The sequence below is a fragment of the Ambystoma mexicanum genome, chromosome 11 (genome assembly GCF_040938575.1).
Source record: "Ambystoma mexicanum isolate Mex_15411 chromosome 11, UKY_AmexF1_1, whole genome shotgun sequence".
In the NCBI taxonomy this organism is placed as follows: Eukaryota; Metazoa; Chordata; class Amphibia; order Caudata; family Ambystomatidae; genus Ambystoma; species Ambystoma mexicanum.
The window spans coordinates 1,034,073,669-1,034,096,259 of record NC_090934.1 but is presented as its reverse complement, the minus strand read 5'-3'; the positions used below and the strand labels follow the sequence as shown (position 1 = coordinate 1,034,096,259).

The 22,591-nt window shown below is 44.4% G+C and overlaps 1 protein-coding gene across 1 annotated transcript in view; it reads right to left on the bottom strand.

Annotated features, from left to right (window-relative positions):
* AGBL1 (AGBL carboxypeptidase 1) overlaps nt 1-22,591 on the bottom strand; it is a 3,520,373-nt gene that overhangs the window by 2,303,931 nt on the left and 1,193,851 nt on the right. Inside the window, exon 14 of the mRNA XM_069624284.1 lies at nt 14,258-14,406. Within this exon, the coding sequence (XP_069480385.1) occupies nt 14,258-14,406 (149 nt within the window). The remainder of the gene's footprint in view (nt 1-14,257; nt 14,407-22,591) is intronic.

Sequence of the window (22,591 nt, the reverse complement as noted above, 5' to 3'; positions counted from 1 at the left end):
GAGAACTTCTTTGCGCTTTGCTAGTCAACCCGTGAAGGTGCTGGTTATCTGCTCTTCGTCTCTGTGAACTTCCGTGACCACTTTGAGCAAACTCGTCAGTTTGCAACCTGTGAACTGCTCCCTGTTCTACGACAAGAAACTACTCTGATCCCTGCATCTAACTGTTTGTTCGTCAAGGTAAGTCCATGTACCATAATCATTTTGCGTCCAATTTTTTAATTTATATCTATTTGCTAGTAGTCATCAAATTGCATCCATGTTTTCTTTTCGTTCACGACAGTACATGCAAGGAACTAGTCACATGTTCTGAGTTTAGTCAAATTACTTTTTCTATTTTTTGAAAGTTATTGAAATACTTATCCGCATGTGAATAACATGTATAGTTCCAAGAACCAAAACGGACCTTGCATTGAACCTTTTATGTGTCATTTAATGTTTTAACACATTGGTATTCATAGAGAATTGTTGATCTTTACTTTTCAGAACTTTCCATAATGCCTGCCTGTTCCATTGGCGGTTGCCCTTCGAAGACCCATAACAAATCTGAAGGTACTATAATGCATGTTTTCCCTAAGACAATAGATCAGATAAGAGAATGGGTCCGATATTGCGGATATCCAGCCTCTGAGATAGAAAGTAGAGTCCTAGAAGTCTTTGCGGACAAGAGGGGTGATCGATACCGCATCTGCAGCAGGCACTTTAGCCCAGACATGTACTCCACATCATTGCTAATAAGGACGAAAACACCGCGAGCGAGGCGAAAATTGCTCTCAACCGCTATTCCCACTCTATTCGTCCACATCCCTCCACTGGTGAGTCAAGTTTACGTATTTATCTCTCGGCATTGCGGTAGTGTGTAGCATTAGCTAACAATAATTTCCCCATTTATGTATCCACTCAATATGAAGGCTGAAGATTCTCCATCCGTGTCGTTATTGCAGTCATCAGCCACTTCAAGCGCCTATCGGGTAATCTTACTTAGCTATTCTGACACTGACTTGTTTTAGGCATGTAAATCAATAGTTTTAATTGATCGTGTAATTATTTTACCTAATGGTACACCACAGTACTCGTCCTCTAGTCTTTGTTTTCAGTTATAATTATTGTTATCCAAAATAATGCAAGTACTGTCTTTCAGGGAGATGCTGAGGAGTCCAACGCATTGACGACAACCGTAGATGTCACTCAGATGCTCGAGGTACGTTTCAGGACAGTTCCATCGATGGAGATCATCAGATCTTGCATTCTTGTAGCGTGATTGTTACACACAATGTTTCTTTCGTTTTTAGCCATTGATATGTCCTTCTGTCGTCGCCCTCGTATGTGTCTTCTTTTTTCAATATTGTGTTCATTACTAATGAAAGTCCTATGTTTCAGGGAGTCGATGGAGCATTAGTCCAAGAAGAAGGGGGAGCGTGCAGTTACGGGTCGGCGCAACAGCTTGCAGAAGTGTGCACCGCAGTTACAGCGTCCCTTGATGTTCTTATGCATTTCGAGGTATGGATACTGACAGATCGATCAAGCGAGATCAAATGACGTGATTACATCCGCTATACTTCCTTCTTTATTAACGCAAGTACTATGTTTCAGGGAGCTGACGGAGCTTCTTCAACAAGAACATCACCCCTAGTAGTTGATGCAGATCTCTGGGTGGTGACACTTCCAACGATGGAGCAAATCGAATCATATTTAGATATCCATTATTTATTTTAGACAACTGATCAAAGATTGTGCAGGTCTATTTAGATGAGCTGTTGACGCCTGCACAAAGTTTATGTTCTTTTTAACAAAATAGAAAACCATACTAATGCAATTACTGTGTTTCAGGGAGTTGCTGAAGCGTCATCTTCAATAATATCATCAATGGAAGTCTATGCGGAGCCCGAGGTATGGATCTTGACAGTTCAATCTAACTAGATCAACAATGCGTGAACTATTGTCGTTTGAATGTTCTACACAATGCGTTCATTCGTGTTTTGCTATTGAGATGTACGTATGGGTATTGGTCCCCAAGTACATTTTGTGTTTTCAATATTATTATACATACTAATGAAAGTTCTATGTTTCAGCGAGTCGATGGAGCCTCAGTGAGTGATGGATGTGCTTATCATGAAAGTATAGTCGTTGCAGCGCGAGAGGAAGTGGAGACATGCACACACGAGTCGGAGCAACAGCGTCCAGATGTTGAAGTTCGAGGAAAGAAAGTTTCAAAGAAAAGAAAGCAAAAGAAGGTTAGTGTCCTGTTCACTATATTATGTTGTCTTTCACTGTCAATAGTTCAATACTGTAAGTTGTGTTTAAACTGAACATCCCTTTTCTAATCTGTCCTCTAGTTGCGAGTGGGTGTAAGAACTAGATCTACACAGACAGTGAAGCGAACGAGAGATGTTGCTTGTCAAACCTTTTGGCAGGGACTTGAGACTGGAGATGCATCGTGCCAATGGGAAGAATATGAAGTGATTGACAACGGAGCTATACCACCACCAGCCATTGATAGTGAATGTCCTCCTGGTAGTTTGGATGCAGTCGTAGATCAATTCACAGAATCCACACCCGCAAAAAATAAGAGCACGCGAAAGTTGAAGACATTGTTTTTTTCTCCCATCTCCGGACAAGGAACAGATGTTGCAATGGAAGAGAATGAAGTGGACGACAATGAAACACCATCAATATCACTCAGCATAGCGGAAGACGATATCAGAGATTGTACCTTTCATGCGAGTGACATGTCCTCAACGTTACAGGCCGAACCAGCTGGGATGCAGAGTGACAGTATAAGGAAAGAGGCCAAATTCATTGTATTCGATAGCTGTTTGATGGATATTATTATGATGATGAAATGTGGGCATTGGGTTGGTGGGGAAGTATGTGGGGAGCCATTGATTAATGTGACTCGTGCAATTCGAGGCACTAACCTTAAAATACATGCCACCTGTACACAATATCATCCGTTCGCATGGTCTGCACAACCCATGCTGGGGCAACTGCCAGCAGGCAATCTACTTTGTGCAGCGGCCGCACTTTTTAGTGGTTCAAGTTTTAAAAAGTTACAGTATTTCTTTCAGTTTGTGGGAATCCATTTCATTGCGAAAAGTCAGTTCTACAAATACCAAACCGATTATCTATTTCCAGCCATCAGCGAAGCTTGGAGAATGGAAAAAATGTCAATGGAAAGTACATTCGCGGGCAAACGCTTCAGGCTAGCCGGTGATGGACAATGCGACAGTCCAGGATTTTCAGCCAAGTACTGCACCTACCACTTTCAGGACATGGAAAGTAAGAAAATTGTGAGTTCGGTGGTCGTGCAGGTGTCACAAAGTACATCCTCAGTGGCCATGGAGAAAGTTGGCTTTGTAGCATCATTGCAAGAACTACAATCGCGGGGAATGGTGATCGACCTGATAGCCACGGACAGACACGTTTCAATTGCCAAGACAATGAGAGAACAGTACAAAAATATAAATCACCAATTTGACGTATGGCATCTTGCAAAAACAATCAATAAAAAATTGTCGGCTGCAGGAAAAAAAAAAGATATGCAAGGTATTTCACAGTGGTCCAAGTCAATCAGCAACCATCTTTGGTGGAGCTCAAAAACATGTGAAGGGTCGTTGGAAATTCTACTGGAAAAATGGCGGTCAGTAATGTTGCACTGTAGCAACGTACATCAATGGTCGACAAATGAGCATTTCCACAAATGTGAACATGGCCATTTGTCCACAGAGGAGGCACGGAAGAAGAAGTGGTTGATTCCTTCATCACCCACTCACAAGGCCATTGAAAAGATTGTATTTGATAAAACTATAACAAGAGATTTGAGGGGACTCACGGAATTCTGCCACACAGGAGATTTGGAGGTGTTCCACAATATGTGCCTAAAGTACAGGCCCAAAAGATTGCATTTTGGCATGGAAGGCATGATAAATCGGACTCTTCTAGCGGTCTTGGCACATAACCATAATGTTGGCCGTCAACAAAGTAGGACGACCGGAACTTTAGGGACGCTTCGCTACAATAAGGCCTTCACTAAAAGAAGTAAACAATGGGTGATCAAACCAGTGTTTGAGGATATGCAATATGAGTTTATTGAGAGACTTATCGTAGATGTCCTCGATAGGCACATACATGGAGTGGTGAACGAACCTATGCAGGGGACAACTGCATTGCCACCCAACATTGCCTCTGTTCCATGTCCACCTAAAGCAGAGCTCATTGAGAAATACACATCACGGTTTAAATGATTGTAATTCGATTGTCTGTTCTCTCGAGTCTCCTCATGTTGCAGGCCCATTGCAATTAAACCAAACAGTAATATAAATCATTTTTACAAAAATTATAGAATGTTTCCGTATTACAAACACATGGCCGACCCATAGGGACAATAAAAAAAAAGGCACGCAGACAAGATGCCCTTACACTAACTGGAGCTAACTAGAAATGTGTGCTCGCTCAAAGTGAAGGTCAGCTGCTTTGATGTTTTGCTCGGGTGGCGGAAAGGCCCACGACCCAATATAAGGTTCTATTGTGATTTGACCTTGACAGGCCGGGACCATCCTGAAAGACTAAGAAAAGATAATGAATAAAATTTCAGAAACGAAACGATGAGCCACGTTCATTAGAAGAAGTAACGTCGGCAAAGAAGGAGTGGTGTTTCGGGTCTGCCCTACACAGAGACACAATGGAAAATGCAAATATAATGTAAGTAACTTTTGATGAGTTTATACCGCAATTTCATTACTATACAGTGGCTTTAAAGACGGGTTCAGTTGTACTTGTTCGTTCTATGTGGCATAGTGTTTTCTACCGCGCACTATCTGGAGGAGAACCATCTTCTTTTACTGAAGCACCTCAAAACCTTCCTCTTTGCTTCTGCTTTCTCTCTCCCTCTCCCCTGCTACAACTGGTCCACTGTCTGCGACCTCGGTCCTGGGCCCTTCCACTCTCCACCTGCACTGCCTCCCTGTCAACCCCTGCACTGGGGGACTGTCTCAGTATCCTACAGCCCCCCCTTCCCAGCACTTGTTCTGCACTTACCTTGCACTTGCCACCAGCTGGCCCTATTTATTTATTATTTTATGCTACTTACCTTGTACTCCACTCCCCCCCCTCCATGCCTCGCCACGCCTTTAAACACTTGTGTACACCCAGTAGCGCTGTCCTCGCTATGAAATGAATAATTTTAATAAGGATCTGATGGTGAGACTAATTTCATTTTTTATGTTTTTAGGTACATCATTCACTACTGTCTGTGTCACGAGTACCAGACACCGGCGGACGGCTTCTACAGCCGCCAGTTGCTTCTCCGCGTGAACAACGTTACCACCCTGACCATTTTATGGGACGATCGCCAAGTACAAGTATGCCCTTACGCGGTACTAACGGTTAGATGCAACATACCTACCGTTGTGGTGGCCTAGTGCCTCGTTGTTGGAACAGCCAAGCGATTATCAGTGCGACAGAAGAGCTTATTTTTATCGTAAACCAACACCCTGTGTACTGCACACGAACATCGCTTCCCTCAAGACGAACTAATTTGGATCGAGAGCAAAGAAAAATGCAAATCGCTGAATATTCTCTAAACATTTGATGTCCAATAAACGTACTTTGCCAAATGTACAATCTTGCCGTTTGCTTTTAAACCACGGTTTCACATTCCGAATTGTGGTGCTGTATTGTGAGATGCTCTAAGACCCTGTGTACAGCAAAGGACCATCGCGTTCCTCAATACGAACTTTTTGGAACATGAGCAAATAAAAATGCAAATCGCTGAATATTCTCTAAACATTTGATGTCAAATAAATGTACTTTACCACATTTACAATCTTGCCGTTTGCTTTTAAACCACGGTTTCACATTCCGAATTGTGGTGCTGTATTGTGAGATGCTCTAAGACCCTGTGTACAGCAAAGGACCATCGCGTTCCTCAATACGAACTTTTTGGAACATGAGCAAATAAAAATGCAAATCGCTGAATATTCTCTAAACATTTGATGTCAAATAAATGTACTTTACCACATTTACAATCTTGCGGTTTGATTTCAAAGTACAGTTTCATATTCCGAATTGTGGTGCGCTGTATTGTGAGCTGATCTGTGTTGATTTCCGGGGTCTGTGTGGAGTCGCGTAGAAGACGCCTGGGCGCGTTTGCCTACGCAGCACAGTCACGTCACGGATAGAGGCGGGGAATATGAATGTTTTGATAAAGTCTGTTTCAGGGGCGGGGGATTTGATTTAGTGCCGCAAAGGCAGGTGAGCCAGGTCGATGCGGCGGAATGATAGGATTATCACAAAATGGAGGCTGATTTCGAGTGCGATAATGGGCGAAAAGTCGGGTAAGGTCCATAGGAAAGTTTCCTACGATCTACCGATTTATGCTTACAAACACATGGCCGACCCGTAGGGACAATAAAAAAAAAGTCCCGGAACTATCCTTTAAGTTCGAAATTGTCTATCCATGTAAAAAATATGGTATATTTGACATAAATCTGGGCCATTTATGGGATGAACCGGCTATTTGCCAGGTAGTAGGAAAGAAGTCTGTTAATCAGTCTATTAACAACTAGCTAAGAAATGGTCGAATATGTGATGCCTTGAAATTGTCCGCAGGTCCGACTACATCAACTATAGATTGTCTGAACAAGTTACAGCCTACATCGATCTAATCAGCCGGGCCTATGAAAGATCCTTCAATTTTTGCTTCAGACTACGGACATCGGTGGTCGTCAGTGTCTCTTATTCATGGAAGACCCAAGTGTCTGCTATGTGCCGATGTGTAAGACTGCCGTAGAGAATGCACTGCACTTCATGTTGATCTGCCAAAACACTTTCATGCTTAGACGTAGATATTGGAGACCAGTTTTGCCAGGACTATTTTTTAAGGTTGCGAGCAGTCCTGTCCTTATGGTTTTAGAATGTCTGAATAGTAATGAATGTTTTATAACCTAAAATGTTTTTATGGTTTTATTGTGTTTTTACTATATATAATGTATGTGTGTGTAGTGTAATGTGCTACTTTTATGATTTTAAGACTGAAATAAAGATGTATTACTACTTACTACTCTTCATTGGAAGGCTGCCACACACTGAAGTCTAGTGGACTTTGAAGGGTTATTTGTTATATCACTATTAGCGTCTTAGTTTAAGCTATTCCAGTGAATAATATCTCACTGGAGCCGTGTCCCATGAACTGCACAGTAATAGCATGTCTGCAGTTTTTCACTCCAGCAATGCTAAACTGCACGAGGCAACACTGCAAGTGGTACCAAAGTCCACTCTGGGACATGTTCCACCTGTCATGTCTGTTTATTACTGGTTTGATGTTGTTTTTTTTAGTACGTGGTTGACGTGCGTTCGCATGGAATACACATTGAAAAAATAAAAGCCACAATTGAGATTTTTAGCACCATCATCTGCAATACAATATCCCCGTGCAATTTAGAGACAATGGGCCTCATTACGGCCCTGGCGGTAGAGTGATAATGGTGCCGGTAGTGCTGCTGTCGCCAATATCACTCTACGATATGATATGGCGTTTATAACGCGCCTATACGCAAGTGTTTCAAGGCGCGATGTGGCAAGGGGGGGAACAGAGGGAGGACAGACAACAATCCTACTAGGCCAGGTGTCATTCAGATCGCGCAAGTGCATGGGAAGGGGGGAAAGGAGAAGTGCAAGGGGGAAGGGAGAGGGGAAAGTGCAGTACATAGGAAAGCGGAATAAATAAGATAAATAAGACAAATAAAACAGCCAGCTAGTGGCAAGTGCAAGGAAGTGCAGACATAAGTGCTGGTAGGGGGACTGAAGGGATACAGAAAACGGTCCCCAAGTGCAGGGGTTGCCAGGGAGGCAGTGCAGGTGGGCAATTGACGGGGCCTAGGCCAGATATCAGAAAAGGTGGCCAGGTAACCAGTGCAGTTACAGTCAGGAATTCAGCAGGGGAGGGGAGAAAGAAGAAGCAAAGAGAAACGTTTTGAGGTGTTTCCAGAACTGGAGATGGTTCTCCTCGAGTTTCAGGAAGGCAGGAAGGCTGTTCCAGAGAGAGGCCCCTGCCGAAGAGAGTGATCTGCCACCAACTCGTTGCTTGGAGAAGCGACTGACCCTGAGGGAGTTGGAGGCAGATGAGCGAAGAGCTCGAGAAGGAAGATATTTAGGGAGAGAGAGAGTTGAAGGTACTGCGACCCCAGACCCCAGAAGGCCTTGTGTACAATGCAGAGGGTTTTGAACTTAATCCTTGCAGCCACTGGGAGCCAGTGCAGAGATTTCATTCCTGGAGAGATACGATCCCTGGGCTTGAGGCCAAGGACAAGTCTAGCAGTCCTGTTCTGGATAAGTTGTAGAGGGCGGAGAGTGGAGGCAGGCAGATTTAGATAGAGGCTGTTACAGTAGTCCAGCTAAGATAGAACCAGGGCTCTGGAGACAGAGAGCTTCTGGGGGAAGGAGAGGAAAGGAAGAATACCTCTGAGGAGGTGCAGTTGGTAGTGTGACTTTTTAGAGACGTCAGAGATGTGAGGGGAGAAGGAGACTGCAGAGTCGAAGATGACCCCAAGGTTTTAAACCTTGCAGGTGGGAGTGGGAGGAGGGCCAATAGAGGCCGGCCAGAGAGCTGTTGGGAAGGAGGGAGTGGGTGTGCCGATGTGTAGAATCTCAGTCTTACTGGCATTAAGGCAGAGATCGTTGGCAGCACACCATTCCTGGATGGTAGACAGACAGTCAGAGATGAGAGAAGGAAAGGAGGAGGAGGCCGAGGGTAGCCTGAAAATGAGCTGGGTAGCATAGAACTGAAAGTTGGGACAGAGAGCGGCGATGCGGTGGACAAGGAGTGCCAGGTATTGGTTGAACAGCCAGGGAGAGGGTTTAGATCCCTGGTGGACACCACAGGTAGAGAAAAAGATGTCGGAGAGGAAGGACCCAAGTTGGACCTGGGAGGGTCGGTCGGAGAGGAAAGAGGTCAGCCATGCCAGAGCCTGGCCAGTGATACCCAGGTTATCACGGAGACGGTTGAGCAGGATGGCATGGTTGACAGTGTCAAAGGCAGAAGAGAGATCAAGCAAAATAAGAATGCAAGGGGTGTTAGAGTCGAGGTTGGAGAGCAGGTCTTCACGGATGTTCAGGAGAGCAGTTTCCGTGCTTGTGGCAGCTCTGAAGCCAGACTGATGGTCATGAAGACAACCCACAGATTCAGTGTGGAAATTGAGCTGGGAGATGGCCAGTTTCTCCAGGAGCTTGCCCAGGAAGGGAGTGATGGAGATTGGGCGATAGTTAGCTGGGCAGGAGGGGTCGGCAGAGGGTTTCTTAAGAAGAGAGTGCACACGAGAGTGCTTCAGGGGGGAAGGGAAGACACCAGTGGCGAAGTAGTGGCTGCCAAACTCCGCCAGGGCAGGAGCCAGGGAGTCAATGTGATCCTTTATGGTTTTGGAGGAACAGGGGTGAACCTGTTTCGACGAGACTTTCATAGATCAGACTTGTCTAGAAACCTCGTCTGGAGAGAAAAGGGGAAAGGCAGAGAAGGAGGGGGTGGTAGTTGCCGAGGGGACAGACGAAGAGCAGGGAATAGCGGGAGGGGGATAAGAGGAGGAGAGTGAGGACAGGATGTCATGAGTTTTAGAGATGAAGTGAGAAGCCAGTGCCGTGCAGAGGGCCTGGGAAGGGATAGGAGAGGTAGAGACTGTGGCAGGATTGGCCAGTTCCTTGCAGATTTTAAAGAGTTCAGCCGAGTTGGTAGATGCCGCAGAGACGCAGACTTCGATATGGGCTCTCTTCTTGGTGAGGACGGAGAGCCGGTATTGCCTTTGTAGCAGGCGCCAGGCCAGATTGTCAGAGGATGAACTTGAGGCACACCATTTTCTCTCGGCAACCCTACACTTGTGTATTAGGGTGATGAGGTCAGAGCCATACCAGGAGTTACACTTGGTTTTGGGCTTCAGGCCGATTCTCGTGACAGGGGCAAGGATATCCAGAGTATCAGAAATAGAAGAGTGGATTGTGGAGGGGGCTGTGTCAGGTTGAGAGTCAGCTAGGGGGGGAGGAAGAGGTGAGAAGGTGGCGGCAAAAGCCTCAACTGACACGTGCCTCATGGGTCGGATGACCGAGAAGGTGGATGGCAGTGACGGAGGTGGCTTGGCCTGCGGGGTAGGGAGGGTGAGGTGGGAGGATAGGAGAAAGTGGTCACTCCAAGAGAGAGGAGTGGAGAGAGGGACAGAGAGGGGAAGGTCTGAAGAGAACAGAACATCAAGAGTGTGCCCTGCAGAATGAGTCGGGCCAGAGGGGAGAATGGTGAGTGAGAGAGAGTCGCAGAGGTCGCGAAAGAGTTCAGAGGGGGGACACGAGTTATCCAGGTGGATGTTGAAGTCTCTGAGGAGGAGGAGTTGCGTGGTTGAGACCAGGAGTGAGGAGGAGAGATCTGCCCACTCACAGATGAAGGAAGAGACCTGACCAGGTGGCCGATAGATAGTAGCCATGGTAAGGGAATGGCTAGGTGAGAGAGAGAGCCTGGAGACGAGGCATTCAAAAGAGGAGTAGGCCTGCGTAGGAATGACAGAGGCAGGAATCCACTCCGGGAAGGTAAGGGCTATAAGAGCGGAGAGGATCTTGTAGCCATCGGGTAGGAGCGTGTCAAAGCTGGTGACAGAGCTTGCCATTAACCATGTCTCTTTGAGGCCGAGGAAATCAAGGTCAAGTTCTTCAAGAAGGCAGCAGATATCAGAGGAGTGTTTGACAGCGGAGCGGGAGTTAAGAGTGGCAATGTGGAGAAGGATGCCCTCCTTGAAGGACTTCCGATGAGGGGTACAGATCAGAGGTACACCCCGCGGAAGTGTAGAAAGCGCCCGAGAGGGGGCAGAGAGTGGGGGGGAGGCAAGGTAGCCAAGGAAAGGGGGAGGGGATAGCAGCAGAAGAAAGGAAGTTGATGAGGCGCAGAAAGCGTCTATCAAACAGATGAAGGTTGGCCTGAGGGCCTTGGACCAAGACGGTCCCATTAGAATAGACATTAATGATGATGACTTTAGAGGATAGGAAGTAGGCCAGGAGGGCGTCCCAACGGGTACCACCATTAATGGGAGAAGAGGAGAAAGGAGAGAGAACAGAGACCATATGAGGTGTCCATACGTCTGGTGAAGGCACGAAAAAGAGGATGTCTGTGAGAGTTTCCTTGGAGGAGGCAGTGATGTAGGTGTCGGCGACAGGGAGGCCTGGGTTGGAGACCAGGATGTTTTTTTTAAACTTTTTCCTACCAGACTTAGTGAGGAGAGCAGGATAGTCAATAGAAAAACAGTTAGAAAAGATAGGGGAGACAGAGAGCACCATAGAGTAGGTGGGGGGTGGGGGTACCAGAGGTAGATAGGCAAGACAGCGAGAGGCAGATGCGCACGAGAGTGGGACAAGACGACGGCACTCAGGAGGTGAGTGCAAGAAAGGCACAGGACACATTAAGAAAGGAAAGAGGACATACCTAAGTTTGAGATTCCTGAAGAGGGAGAAAAGGGCCTAGGTTTCACAATGCAATTTTAGAGGTGATACAGATACACGCAATTTAAAGCCACCTAAGGTTGAGATTCCTAAAGAGGGAGAAAAATGCCTAGGTTTCACAATGCAATTTTAGAAGTGGTACAGATACACGCAATTTAAAGCCACCTAAGTTTGAGATTCCTAAAGAGGGAGAAAAAGGCCTAGGTTTCACAATGCAATTTTAGAGGTGATACAGATACACGCAATTTAAAGCCACCTAAGTTTGAGATTCCTAAAGAGGGAGAAAAAGGCCTAGGTTTCACAATGCAATTTTAGAAGTGGTACAGATACACGCAATTTAAAGCCACCTAAGTTTGAGATTCCTAAAGGGGGAGAAAAAGGCCAAGGTATCACAATGCAATTTTAGAGGTGGCACAGATACACGCAATTTAAAGCCACCTAAGTTTGTGATTCCTAAAGAGGGAGAAAAAGGCCTAGGTTTCACAATGCAATTTTAAAAGTGGTACAGATACACACAATTTAAAGGCACCAAGTTTGAGATTCCTAAAGAGGGAGAAAAGGGTCTAGGTTTCACAGTGCAATTTTGAAGGTGGTACAGATACACGCAATTTAAAGCCACCTAAGGTTGAGATTCCTAAAGAGGGAGAAAAGGCCTAGGTTTCACAATGCAATTTTGGAGGTGGTACAGATACACGCAATTTAAAGCCACCAAGTTGGAGATTCCTAAAGAGGGAGAAAAAGGCCTAGGTTTCACAATGCAATTTTGGAGGTGGTACAGATACACGCAATTTAAAGCCACCTAAGTTTGAGATTCCTAAAGAGGGAGAAAAGGCCTAGGTTTCACAATGCAATTTTGGGGGTGGTACAGATACACACAATTTAAAGCCACCTAAGGTTGAGATTCCTAAAGAGGGAGAAAAAGGCCTAGGTTTCACAATGCAATTTTGGAGGTGGTACAGATACATGCAATTTAAAGCCACCTACGTTTGAGATTCCTAAAGAGGGAGAAAAAGGCCTAGGTTTCACAATTGAACCAGAGGCGGGTGGTTTATGCAAGTGGAACAGCAGAGGTTAACAGCTAGTGAGCGGTGGGGGTATGGGCAGGAGGTCGAAAGGAGGGGGTTGGCAGCTGGCGTCCCCAGCGGACACCTGCAGACAACAACAAGGGAGCCACCAGTAGGAGCCACCCTTTGCCTGGGGCCCTTAGCCAGGGGCTGCCGGGCATAGGCTGCCCTGGGAAGGATAGTGATAAGGGGAGGGGAGGCCAACTAGGGGTGGTTGGCGGGTTGGGAGGCGGGCGGGAAGGTGGAACAGGAGCGGGAGGAGGGAGGCAGGGACACGGGAGACAACAAACCCAAGCACTGGGGAGATAGTGAAAGAAGCAACACCAGAAACAATTCGGGGGCTCAGAGGAGCAAACAAACACTGCTGCACTTACCCCGCTCAGCCTGCATGGAAATGGCGAGTGCGGGTCCCCGGCAGCAACCCGGCCTCAGCATACGGACACGGAGGCCAATCAGGGGTGGTGGGCGGGTTGGGAGGCGGGCGGGAAGGAAGAACAGGAGCGGGAGGAGGGAGGAAGGGACACGGGATACAACGAACTCAAGCACTGGGGAGATAGTGAAAAAGCAACACCAGAAACAATTTGGGGGCTCAGAGGAGCAAACAAACACTGCTGCACTTACCCTGCTCAGCCTGCACGGGTAAGTTACCGCCACATTACAAGTTCTGCTTGCGGGGCCGCTCTTCATGCCTGGTCAGACCAGACGTGCAGAGCGGCACCCACTAGCAGAACAGGATGGTAGCAACGGCCCCGTTACAAATGGGTCCATTGTTACCATCCTCCCCATTCCCATTGATCCCTATGGGGGCTCAAATGTGAATGGGGACGTACCGGGCCTGGGTCCCACGAATGGGAATTACCGGGCCTGCAAAGGTCGGAATGGCCCGGCTATTCCCATTTTGCGGGACCCGGAGCCGAGTTTGGGGGTAGCCATGCCGATAAAAATGGCATGGCTAACTCCAAAATCGTAATGAGGCCCAAAACATCACCATGCCATTTACTGTAGCACAGACTTCTTCATTTGCACCACACAGTGTAGTCCATGCAATTTCTGCAAAGATGTTTTGAGAAATGTAGATTGCAGAGAAACCTTTATTTGAACATTTTAATTTTCCCAGCTAGATGAAATATGTGGCTTTTCAGACATTTTCGGACCACAACTCCCACAAAGCCTCACTATTGAATATGCTGAGAAGGGTTGATCTCTGTTGTTGTCCGAAACATCTGGAGAGCCTTATGTTGGCCGCAGTAATGAGAGGTATGAATTCTACTTCTGGCTCATCTGTTCAATCGTGTTCAGTTTGTGCACAATCCACATGGGCCATGAAAAACAACAAACACTACATATAGGTAAGTTCCTTCCTTAGAATTAATGATAGACCTCGCAATGAGCACCATGGCAGGTCTGGGTTATTAAGTCCATCAGGCAATGGAGCTCACATCATGTTGTACTCTGGGACAGTACGTGGAGATCGGTCTTTATAATCCTAATTTGGGAATACGAGTATATAAAAAATATAGGTACCCGATTGAAAAATTATTTGATCCTAAAATAAAGCCCAAGCGCCATCTTTCACATTCTTTTCTGCCAGAAAGCAACAGAAGCTCTCTGAGGAAATCAGGTCAAATTTCGGACACATTTCCCCAGTATTTCATCTATCAAATAAGTGTTGTGCGACATCTAAACAATGTGTGGTCGAAAGAAAAGTGGCGATGGTCGCTGTGATTTACCATAATTAAACTGGCTGTTGTCCTTTTCACAGTTGATGACGTTGAAGCGATAAGAGATGCCCGCTCTGATGGCACTCACTTCAAAGTAGAACCACTGATGGTGCTGGCTGGTGTTAACATCTGCATTCATTATGAGGTCATACTCAAACCTGTGGAGAACAGGGGAGAAGTCATCACGATCAGAGCAGGTTACCTATAGACATAAGTAGCTTAGATAGTGGGTGCAAATTAGACAACGGGCAAACTAGCTGGTCTGATCTGAAAGTCCTTTTCAATATGGCGACATGTGGAAGGCTGTTTGTACAGTGTCAACCTTAACCCATTGAGTGACCGCCCCCCGCTTTCCTCTTGTTGACCCGATTACAGGCATCAAAATAAAAATATGCTTAGGGCATGGGTGTCTGTGATTTGGGTCTTTCACAATCTAGGATCTATTTGTACATCCTTACGCTAAAAACATGTCAACTTCCAAAGGACACACAAACCATAGCCTTTGCATTTTGCTCTCCCTCCTTCTGCCTTTATTGAAGCCCATCACATGTGAAAATACATACAGTCTTTACTTTTTCAAAAAAGAAGAAACCTTGAGGCAGGACATGTAGCAGAATAACACATTAGAAAGAGTGTAAGAACACATACTTTTCATGTTTTATGGGCAGCCATATTGGCAAGGGAAAAGATTGTGTGCAGAAAGTGTTGCAAGATAGGTGTTAGTGAACGTCATTGCAGGGGGAAAAACATGCATTGATGCAGACGTCCTGCTTGGAATGAAGGTCCAGCATTGGAAACAGTGGGGTTAACAGAATTGACATGCGGTGGAGTAAGCAAGGGAGAAGGCATGGAGTGTGGTCCAACTACATTTCACGTTTGAAGGAGAAATCATGGCCCTGTACCATTCGATACATCCTGAGTTGGCAAATGAATTACCCCGTGTAGCCTCATGGTTTGGAACATATGATGCTCCATGGAGGCATTCATTTAACAATGAGCATCAACTTGCTCTTCACCCATTATATCACTAACTCCTACTGCTGGCACACTGTCCACAGAGGAAATCACTTCAACACCACTGGCCTCCCAAATTAACGTATATTCACCCGCCAATAGATTCCTTCCTAGACATTTGCTCCCTTATGCAAATTCAAATCACAATCCTGCCCCATCTGTCATCAAAGAGCCCCTTTATTCATGTGTAAATTCTCACACAACATCCCGTTTTACCTACTGTGAGGCAGACAACCAGACAAAGAAAAACAATCCGCTAAGAAATAAAGTTTGGTGTGCCACCTTGCAAGGAAAACAAGATCTATTTTGTATACAAAAAAGGAAAAAGGTGACAGGGTGCTGTAGAACCCAATTGCTGTTAGTTCATAGAGGACATATAGCACAAAAAATAAACGCCGGATGTTGCCAACCGGAAGCCCTGCACTGCACTCCTAAACGGATTTAAAATCCCAAAGCCATGCACGATTCTAGAGAGATAAGGAGCCTCCTGTCAGGGATGGCTTTCTCAATAGAAACAAATAATGGGCAATCGCAGGTAAAACATTTTCGCTTATTACTTAGCATCCATTAATTGGGAGGAAAAGCAGCAAATCCATGCGTATAAGCTCTGCCTTAGTGACAATAAAGCAACCAAGAATAACTATTGTTTCAATAGCAACAGGTAAATACATTTTATGTACAAATTAAAGCAAAAAACAAAAGACAATAAGCTGTATATCGACAGTTTAAAGTGATGGTATTTCAAAGAAATGTATAAACAGTTCTAGGGACAACGTTCTGTCAGAACCAATCTGTAGCTCAGAAAGCCCAATATTACATCAAATTCATTCTTGGTATATATATAACAGTGCAAAAATAAATATAGCAGATATGAACAATTCAGATATTTCTCTTTGGCGAATCATCCAAAACACTACTCTCTAAATCAAAAGTGCCAACATGTTTCGGATTCTGCAGACTCCATCTTTATGGCTGGAAAAGTTAAGTTCTATGTCATGTTCATAGAAATTCTTATTTGCTATCCTAGAGAGACAATGGTAATCTAATTAGATCCCATGTAGTTTCTCATGTAACATAACTCTATGTGAAATTCTCAATTACTAACCCTGTGTTCAACTGGAGAAAGAAGATACAAGACTCCTACCTGCATGTCAAATACATAATATTACTATTACTGGGAGCAGAATTGTACCAGATAACTGCAATGTAGATGTGGTGGGAGGGACGGGGAAAATAAAGAAAAGGGAAGGTGGGGGGAAGATGGTGGGGCGGGGAACGCAGCTGTCAGGTTGCTCAGAACGCGGGCTTGGGTCAATAGATTCAGCCCATTATCCGAGCAACCTAATTGGTTGCTTTCCCGTTTCAGGGGGCTAATATAGTTTCACATCATCATTTCACACAAAATGGTGCCAGGCTTCTCTGTATATTTCAGAACAGACACCGGGTGCGTCTCTTCTTACGTACACTGTTTGTCGAACATTCACATCCACCTTTCACAGCCAAATGAACACAACCAAAATCAGGGTATATTTTCTTTTAGATGAGCACATGCTATTATGCTTTGATAGTCTTTTCCCAAGTAAGGAACCACACTATGAATTAAAATAAAGCTTCAGCTTACATGACAAAGAACAAATTCTTAATACATATAGGTTTGACATCAATGTGCCAAGCCTTTTCAGTTCTCCTGTATTAGCTTGACCATTCCATTGCCTTACCTCCCATTACAGACAACATTCACCTTTGTACACAGTATATTTTAGACCAGGGCTAGCTTTACTCAGACTTTGCAGTCCCAGAATTGACATTCTGGAGTTTGACCTGGGGCACAGCATATCGAGGTGCCCATGCAAAAAAGCATCAAACCAGGGTTGCCTAAGCACACTCTCCAGCACCCGATGCATCGAACATTGCATTGGGTACTAACTTAAAATTCTCCACATCTGCCTTGGAAACAAACACATTCTTTCTCAAGGACACAACCGCCTCCTTTCCTTTGCAGAACCACGTTCCACCAAACAGGAATGACACGCAACCATGCTATCCCAAACCATTCTTCCCCCAGTGCACCCATTCTTCCATTTGTTTGCGGCACTTACTTGTGGCTATCTCATCCTCTTATTTTTCCCTTGCTTATTTTATTTCCTCCAGCAGTCTTAGTTCTTCATAACTCTAGTGGCAAAAAGAATACTATGCGACCGAGAAGCCAAAGTGCTCTGCAACTACTCAGGTGGAGATTTGATGCCATGCAAAATTCTGTTAACATAGTATAACATAGTATTTGTTTCCTACACCTTTAAGTTGCTTTAAGAGACAAATCCAGTTTACAGTCAAGCTATAGTTGAAACAAACATGCAGTGTGCTTGTATCCTATATCACATGCACTGTAACACAGACACGCACACAGATAACACCCTCCACCTCTTCAACTAATGGCTTTGGCATAAAAACATTACAACTTTTCTCAGGTCAATGAGAAAAGGCTGATATGTTGATGGTGCTTGCGCTCCAATGATGAAGGTCATGAAAAATACCTTTCATTGAACCAACTGAACATGTTAAGGCTGATATGGCAGGTGCATAAGCTTTCGAGGTCCCAGAGATTTCTAGGTCAGATGGGGTCACAAGATAAAATAAGAAAGAAAGAAATATAAACACAGAGCCGGACATATATCTCTTACACATAGAAAGCAAGACACTGGGCCTCATTACGAGTATGGAGGTAGCCATGGTGCTATTAGCGCCATGACTGCCTCCATACCGGGCTCTAATACCGGGTTCCTGCAATGAGGAATTACCGGGTCATTCCGACCTTGGAGGACCCAGTAATTCCTCATGCACAGAACCATTCCCCATTCCCATTTGAGCCCACATAGGGCTCAATCGGAATGGGGAGGGAGGTAATAAAGGGCACATTACGAATGGCCCGTTATTAGCTCCCTCTTACCCTCGTGGGACCCGGAAAGGACGTCTGGTTTTACCAGACGTCGGTTCCGGGTCCCGCAAAGGGAACCTCGTAATAGGTGCTCCCGTAATGAAGGGTGCCGGTCTGTACCGGCAGCCTTCATTACGGGAGCGCCACCCTTGTAACGAGGCCCATAGTGTCCCTAGACTATATAAAACGAATGTTTATTCAACGTTACATGTCAGTATTGTGTCCTGTAAAAGTAACAACAATATGTGTCAGTTTCGATGCACACAGGATATTTAAAATGCACGTCAATAAGCCATGCTTACATTTACACCCTGACATTGCAGCCCCTTTCAAAGCATTTAAATACAGCATAATTATGGTAATATGTCACTTTACCATTCACTTAAATGTTTTACCATAAAATACAGATAAGATGCAAATGAAACGCTAATTTACTGCAACAAAGAACTTTTAATTAATGTATAATATTCTATGTTTGCATTCTATCATTTAGTTCGCCTGCATTAAAATTAATATAGAAAGGGAACCTTGAATATGCAAGCCTTGAAGACAAAAAGCCACAACGGCACACACACGCGCGCGCGCACACACACACACACACATATGCACACACTGTTTTCATTTTGAAAGCATGTATATCATCTCAAAAGTGACTTTTCTATTTCTGAAGCAAGGTTTAGCAATTCAATTCCACAGTGATTTATATTTATATATCATATTAACCTGAAACACTCCATTGTGTGATTGTTAAGCATGGTGATAGCTCTGTGCAGTAAATGTTAGAATGTGTGAATGTGTTTTTTGTTAATAGATCACTAAGCGATTGGCAGAAATGAAATTAACTGGGGGCAGAGGGGTTCTCACCGCTGCAAAATATACCTTTCCCCCAACAATTGAATAATGCATTGTTTACATTTCACTGAACTGTTAAATGTAAACAACGCATTTTGCTAGCAGCACAAAGTCCCTGCCATGATCGCATTTTATGGACATGTTGTATATATGTTTGTCTATTTTAAAGTTGTTACTTCTGAGAAATAAAACGGCATCAATTTTAAATGTTCAACTGCCAGCTTCAAGAAACTTAACTCTTGAGAAAATACCTACCAGCATTCTAATACATTAAGTCAAGAGGAATGATGGAAATCGTTATTTGATCTCATATTCTAGTAACTTCCAATTAAGATGAGGCATAGCGGCACATACAGTTAGTCAATTATTTCCACTACACCTCATGATGACAGACTGTGATATCTGATTTAGATTGGATAGATTTAAAATGTGATTGTGGGAACTACACACATTTTAAGAACTTTTCACAAGATTTTATTTTTTTATGGGAGAGCTCGAAAAGGATAACCAGATAGGATAGAACAATCAGATGGTAAAGGGAGCGATCCCTAGAATAAGCTATCTAGGGCTGTAGCACTGGCTGGTTTACCTCGGCTTGTATCCAAAACACAGACTATTTTCTAAGCGCTGCAAATGGTTGCCATTAGAACTTGTAAATCTGAATGGAGTACTATGCCATGCCTCATTTAAAAGCGGTTAGGTCATTGTAATTTCAGAAAAACGCTTCTTGAGACTGTAAAACATTTTCATGGAATTGCCTGCTGATTATCATTGAATAGCAGCATACAGCTTCTGCATTATCACACTCCAAATGTATTGATCCTGAAAAGTGTGTTTAGTGGACTGTATTATTGGCTAATAAGCATGGAAACCTTTTATCAAAACTAAATCAAAGTCTGCCGTGAATCTCCTAATGAGAGTTGGGTCAATTTGCAGATTCCCCTGGATTTCTGTCCTGTTTCTGTCCCCCTAAATCTACTTTTAAGAAGTATGCATCTTCAGGGATTTCTCTGTTAAATCAACCTTGAACTTCCCTGAAGATGTATACTTCTTAAAAGTACACACAAACATACACAAAATCACTTAGAAATGTTCAAGAAGGGAGAGAAAGGTTAGGGGGAAAGGGAGGGATCAGCTGAGGCTAGGGGGGAAGTTAGCAATAAGTTCTGTAAATCTGTTAACGTTATCTATGAAGATAGCATATTAAACTCTGATGTAAAATAGCTCATTAGATTATTTTACATATTACAGACATCTATATATAACTTTAAGGTTTCAGAATTGAATCAGCTTTTCATTGTTTTGCAGTTGATCAAATTAGTAAAGTTGAAGTGGGGAATTGTACAACTGCACGCCAGACCAGCAGATTCGTTCAAATTCAGGCTTGTCAAGGCCCGATTTTCATCATTCAGATATGAACATGTTAAGATTTATTGATGTATACAATTTATTTTATTTTTATTTTATTGTTTAATGAGCGCACCTAACTCCAGAGCAGCGGAGCGCTTTACAGAGTGTGGGTAGTCAGCATTTTAGCTGGCATCTTTTAACAGTAGCAAAGTGCTGTGAGGTCTGTGCACCAGTATGTGCGTCCTTTTGTAATTAGTGCTTGTTGAGAGTTTTGTGAAATTGGAGAATTGCGGGGGCATTCCGAGCCAACACCAGGATCTAGTTCCAGAGGGTGGGTGCATGACGAAAGAAGGATTGTTAGTGGGTCCTTTTTTTGCAGATGAGTTTTGATTCAAGGTTGTTGGTCGATTTGCTGCGCGAGGAGCCTGTGCTACCTGATATGTGGTGCTTAGCTACCAGGTACACTGGTGTGTTACTTGTGACTGCTTTGTACATGATACATGCAGTCTTGAACAGTATCCTGACTTGGAGTGGAAACCAATGTTGTTGTTGTAGGATGGTGTTAATTCGGTCACATTTCCGTACTCCCGTAATAAGATGTGCATGGTGCAATGCTTTTAGGGGAACGAGGTGAGCGGCTGGGAGCCTTGTCAGAAGATCATTTTCCCCATCGATGTGCAAGACCACAAGGGCCTGCACTAAATTCTGGAAGTTCTGCTTAGCGATTAAGGGTTTGATTTTTCAAAGGGTAGAGATTGTGAGCCAGGATAATTGGGCTTTCTTGGCTATGTGTTTCTGGAAGGACATATTGCTGTCAATGGTGAAGCCTTAGGATTTTGCTGAGTCTGAGAGTTGTGAATCAAATCCTTCTAGGTGCATATTATTGAGCCGTTGTTGGACAAGTTGTGCATTAGCAGGTGAACCGATGAGGATGAATTCAGTCTTGGATGTGTTTGGTTTGAGGAAGGCAGTTGACATCCAGGACTGGATGATGGCTAGTTAATCACGAAGATGAATGATGTCCTGCGTGAATTTTGAATTTTTGAATTTTGAAGCATTTATAAACACGCACACAGCGAACTAAATTGTATCCTGGTGCAGAAAAAACTAATTCAATGAACAGGGAGTGGACAAGCCCATCTGGGTCGTATTAGAACAAACATAAACTGAGCACTGATCCAAAATCGTGGATTTATTTAAAAGGATAGGTTTTGAGACCTGCTTTAAAACTCATCAGTGAGTTAGCTTGTCTCAGGTTTAATGGGAGACTATTCCACAGTCTGCATCCGGTCACTGAAAAGCACCGGTCTCCTCTTGATCTACACTTGATCCTAGGAATTACAAGGAGGAGTCGATCTTCCGACCTAAGGGTGCGGGTGGGTTGGTATTGTTTCAATTTATTTATCAGATATACTGGTGCCATTCCATGCAAACATCTATAGACCAGGCAACCAGTCTTAAATTTGATCCGATCTTCCACCGTCAGTCATTGTAATGATCGACAGTGACCAGATGTGTGAGTGTTCTTGGCTACATCAAAAACCAATCTCACTACAGCATGTTTTGCTTTTTGAAGGCGATGGATTTGAATACTCGGTGCTCCTGCCAAAAGTCCATTGCAGTAGTCAAGGTTTGAATTGACCAACGCCCCCACCACTGCCGCCCGATCTACTCGGGGCACATAGGGTAGAGCTTGGTGCAAAAGGCGAATATATATGAATAATATATGTATATGCCAAATACAGCCCTGATTCTTTACCTTGGTGAAATATTTGAGGCTGGCTCCCAGAAACGATGTGCTAGTTGCTCTCATGTACAACTGAGTGCCATCTGTGTATGAGTAGATGGCTATTTTGGGATCTTTGAGGAGAGTGCCCAGAGGCTCCATGTAAAGGTTAAAAAGGATTGGTGGGAAGATGGACCCTTGAGGGACTCCGCAGGAGACCTTGAGTCAGTTTAGATCGCAACAAGTTTATCTGGACAGCGTGGTGTATGCCTGAGCGGTAGGAGGTAAACCAATTCAGTACAGTACCCGGGAATCCATTCCTGTCAGCAAGGAGGGAGAGAAGGATGTGGTGGTCGACAGTGTTGAATGCAGCCCAGAGGTGAAAGAGGATGAGGAAGCATGAGTAACCCTTATCCATGATTTGGAGAGCATCATCCTCCACACGGATGGTGGTTGTCTCAATGGT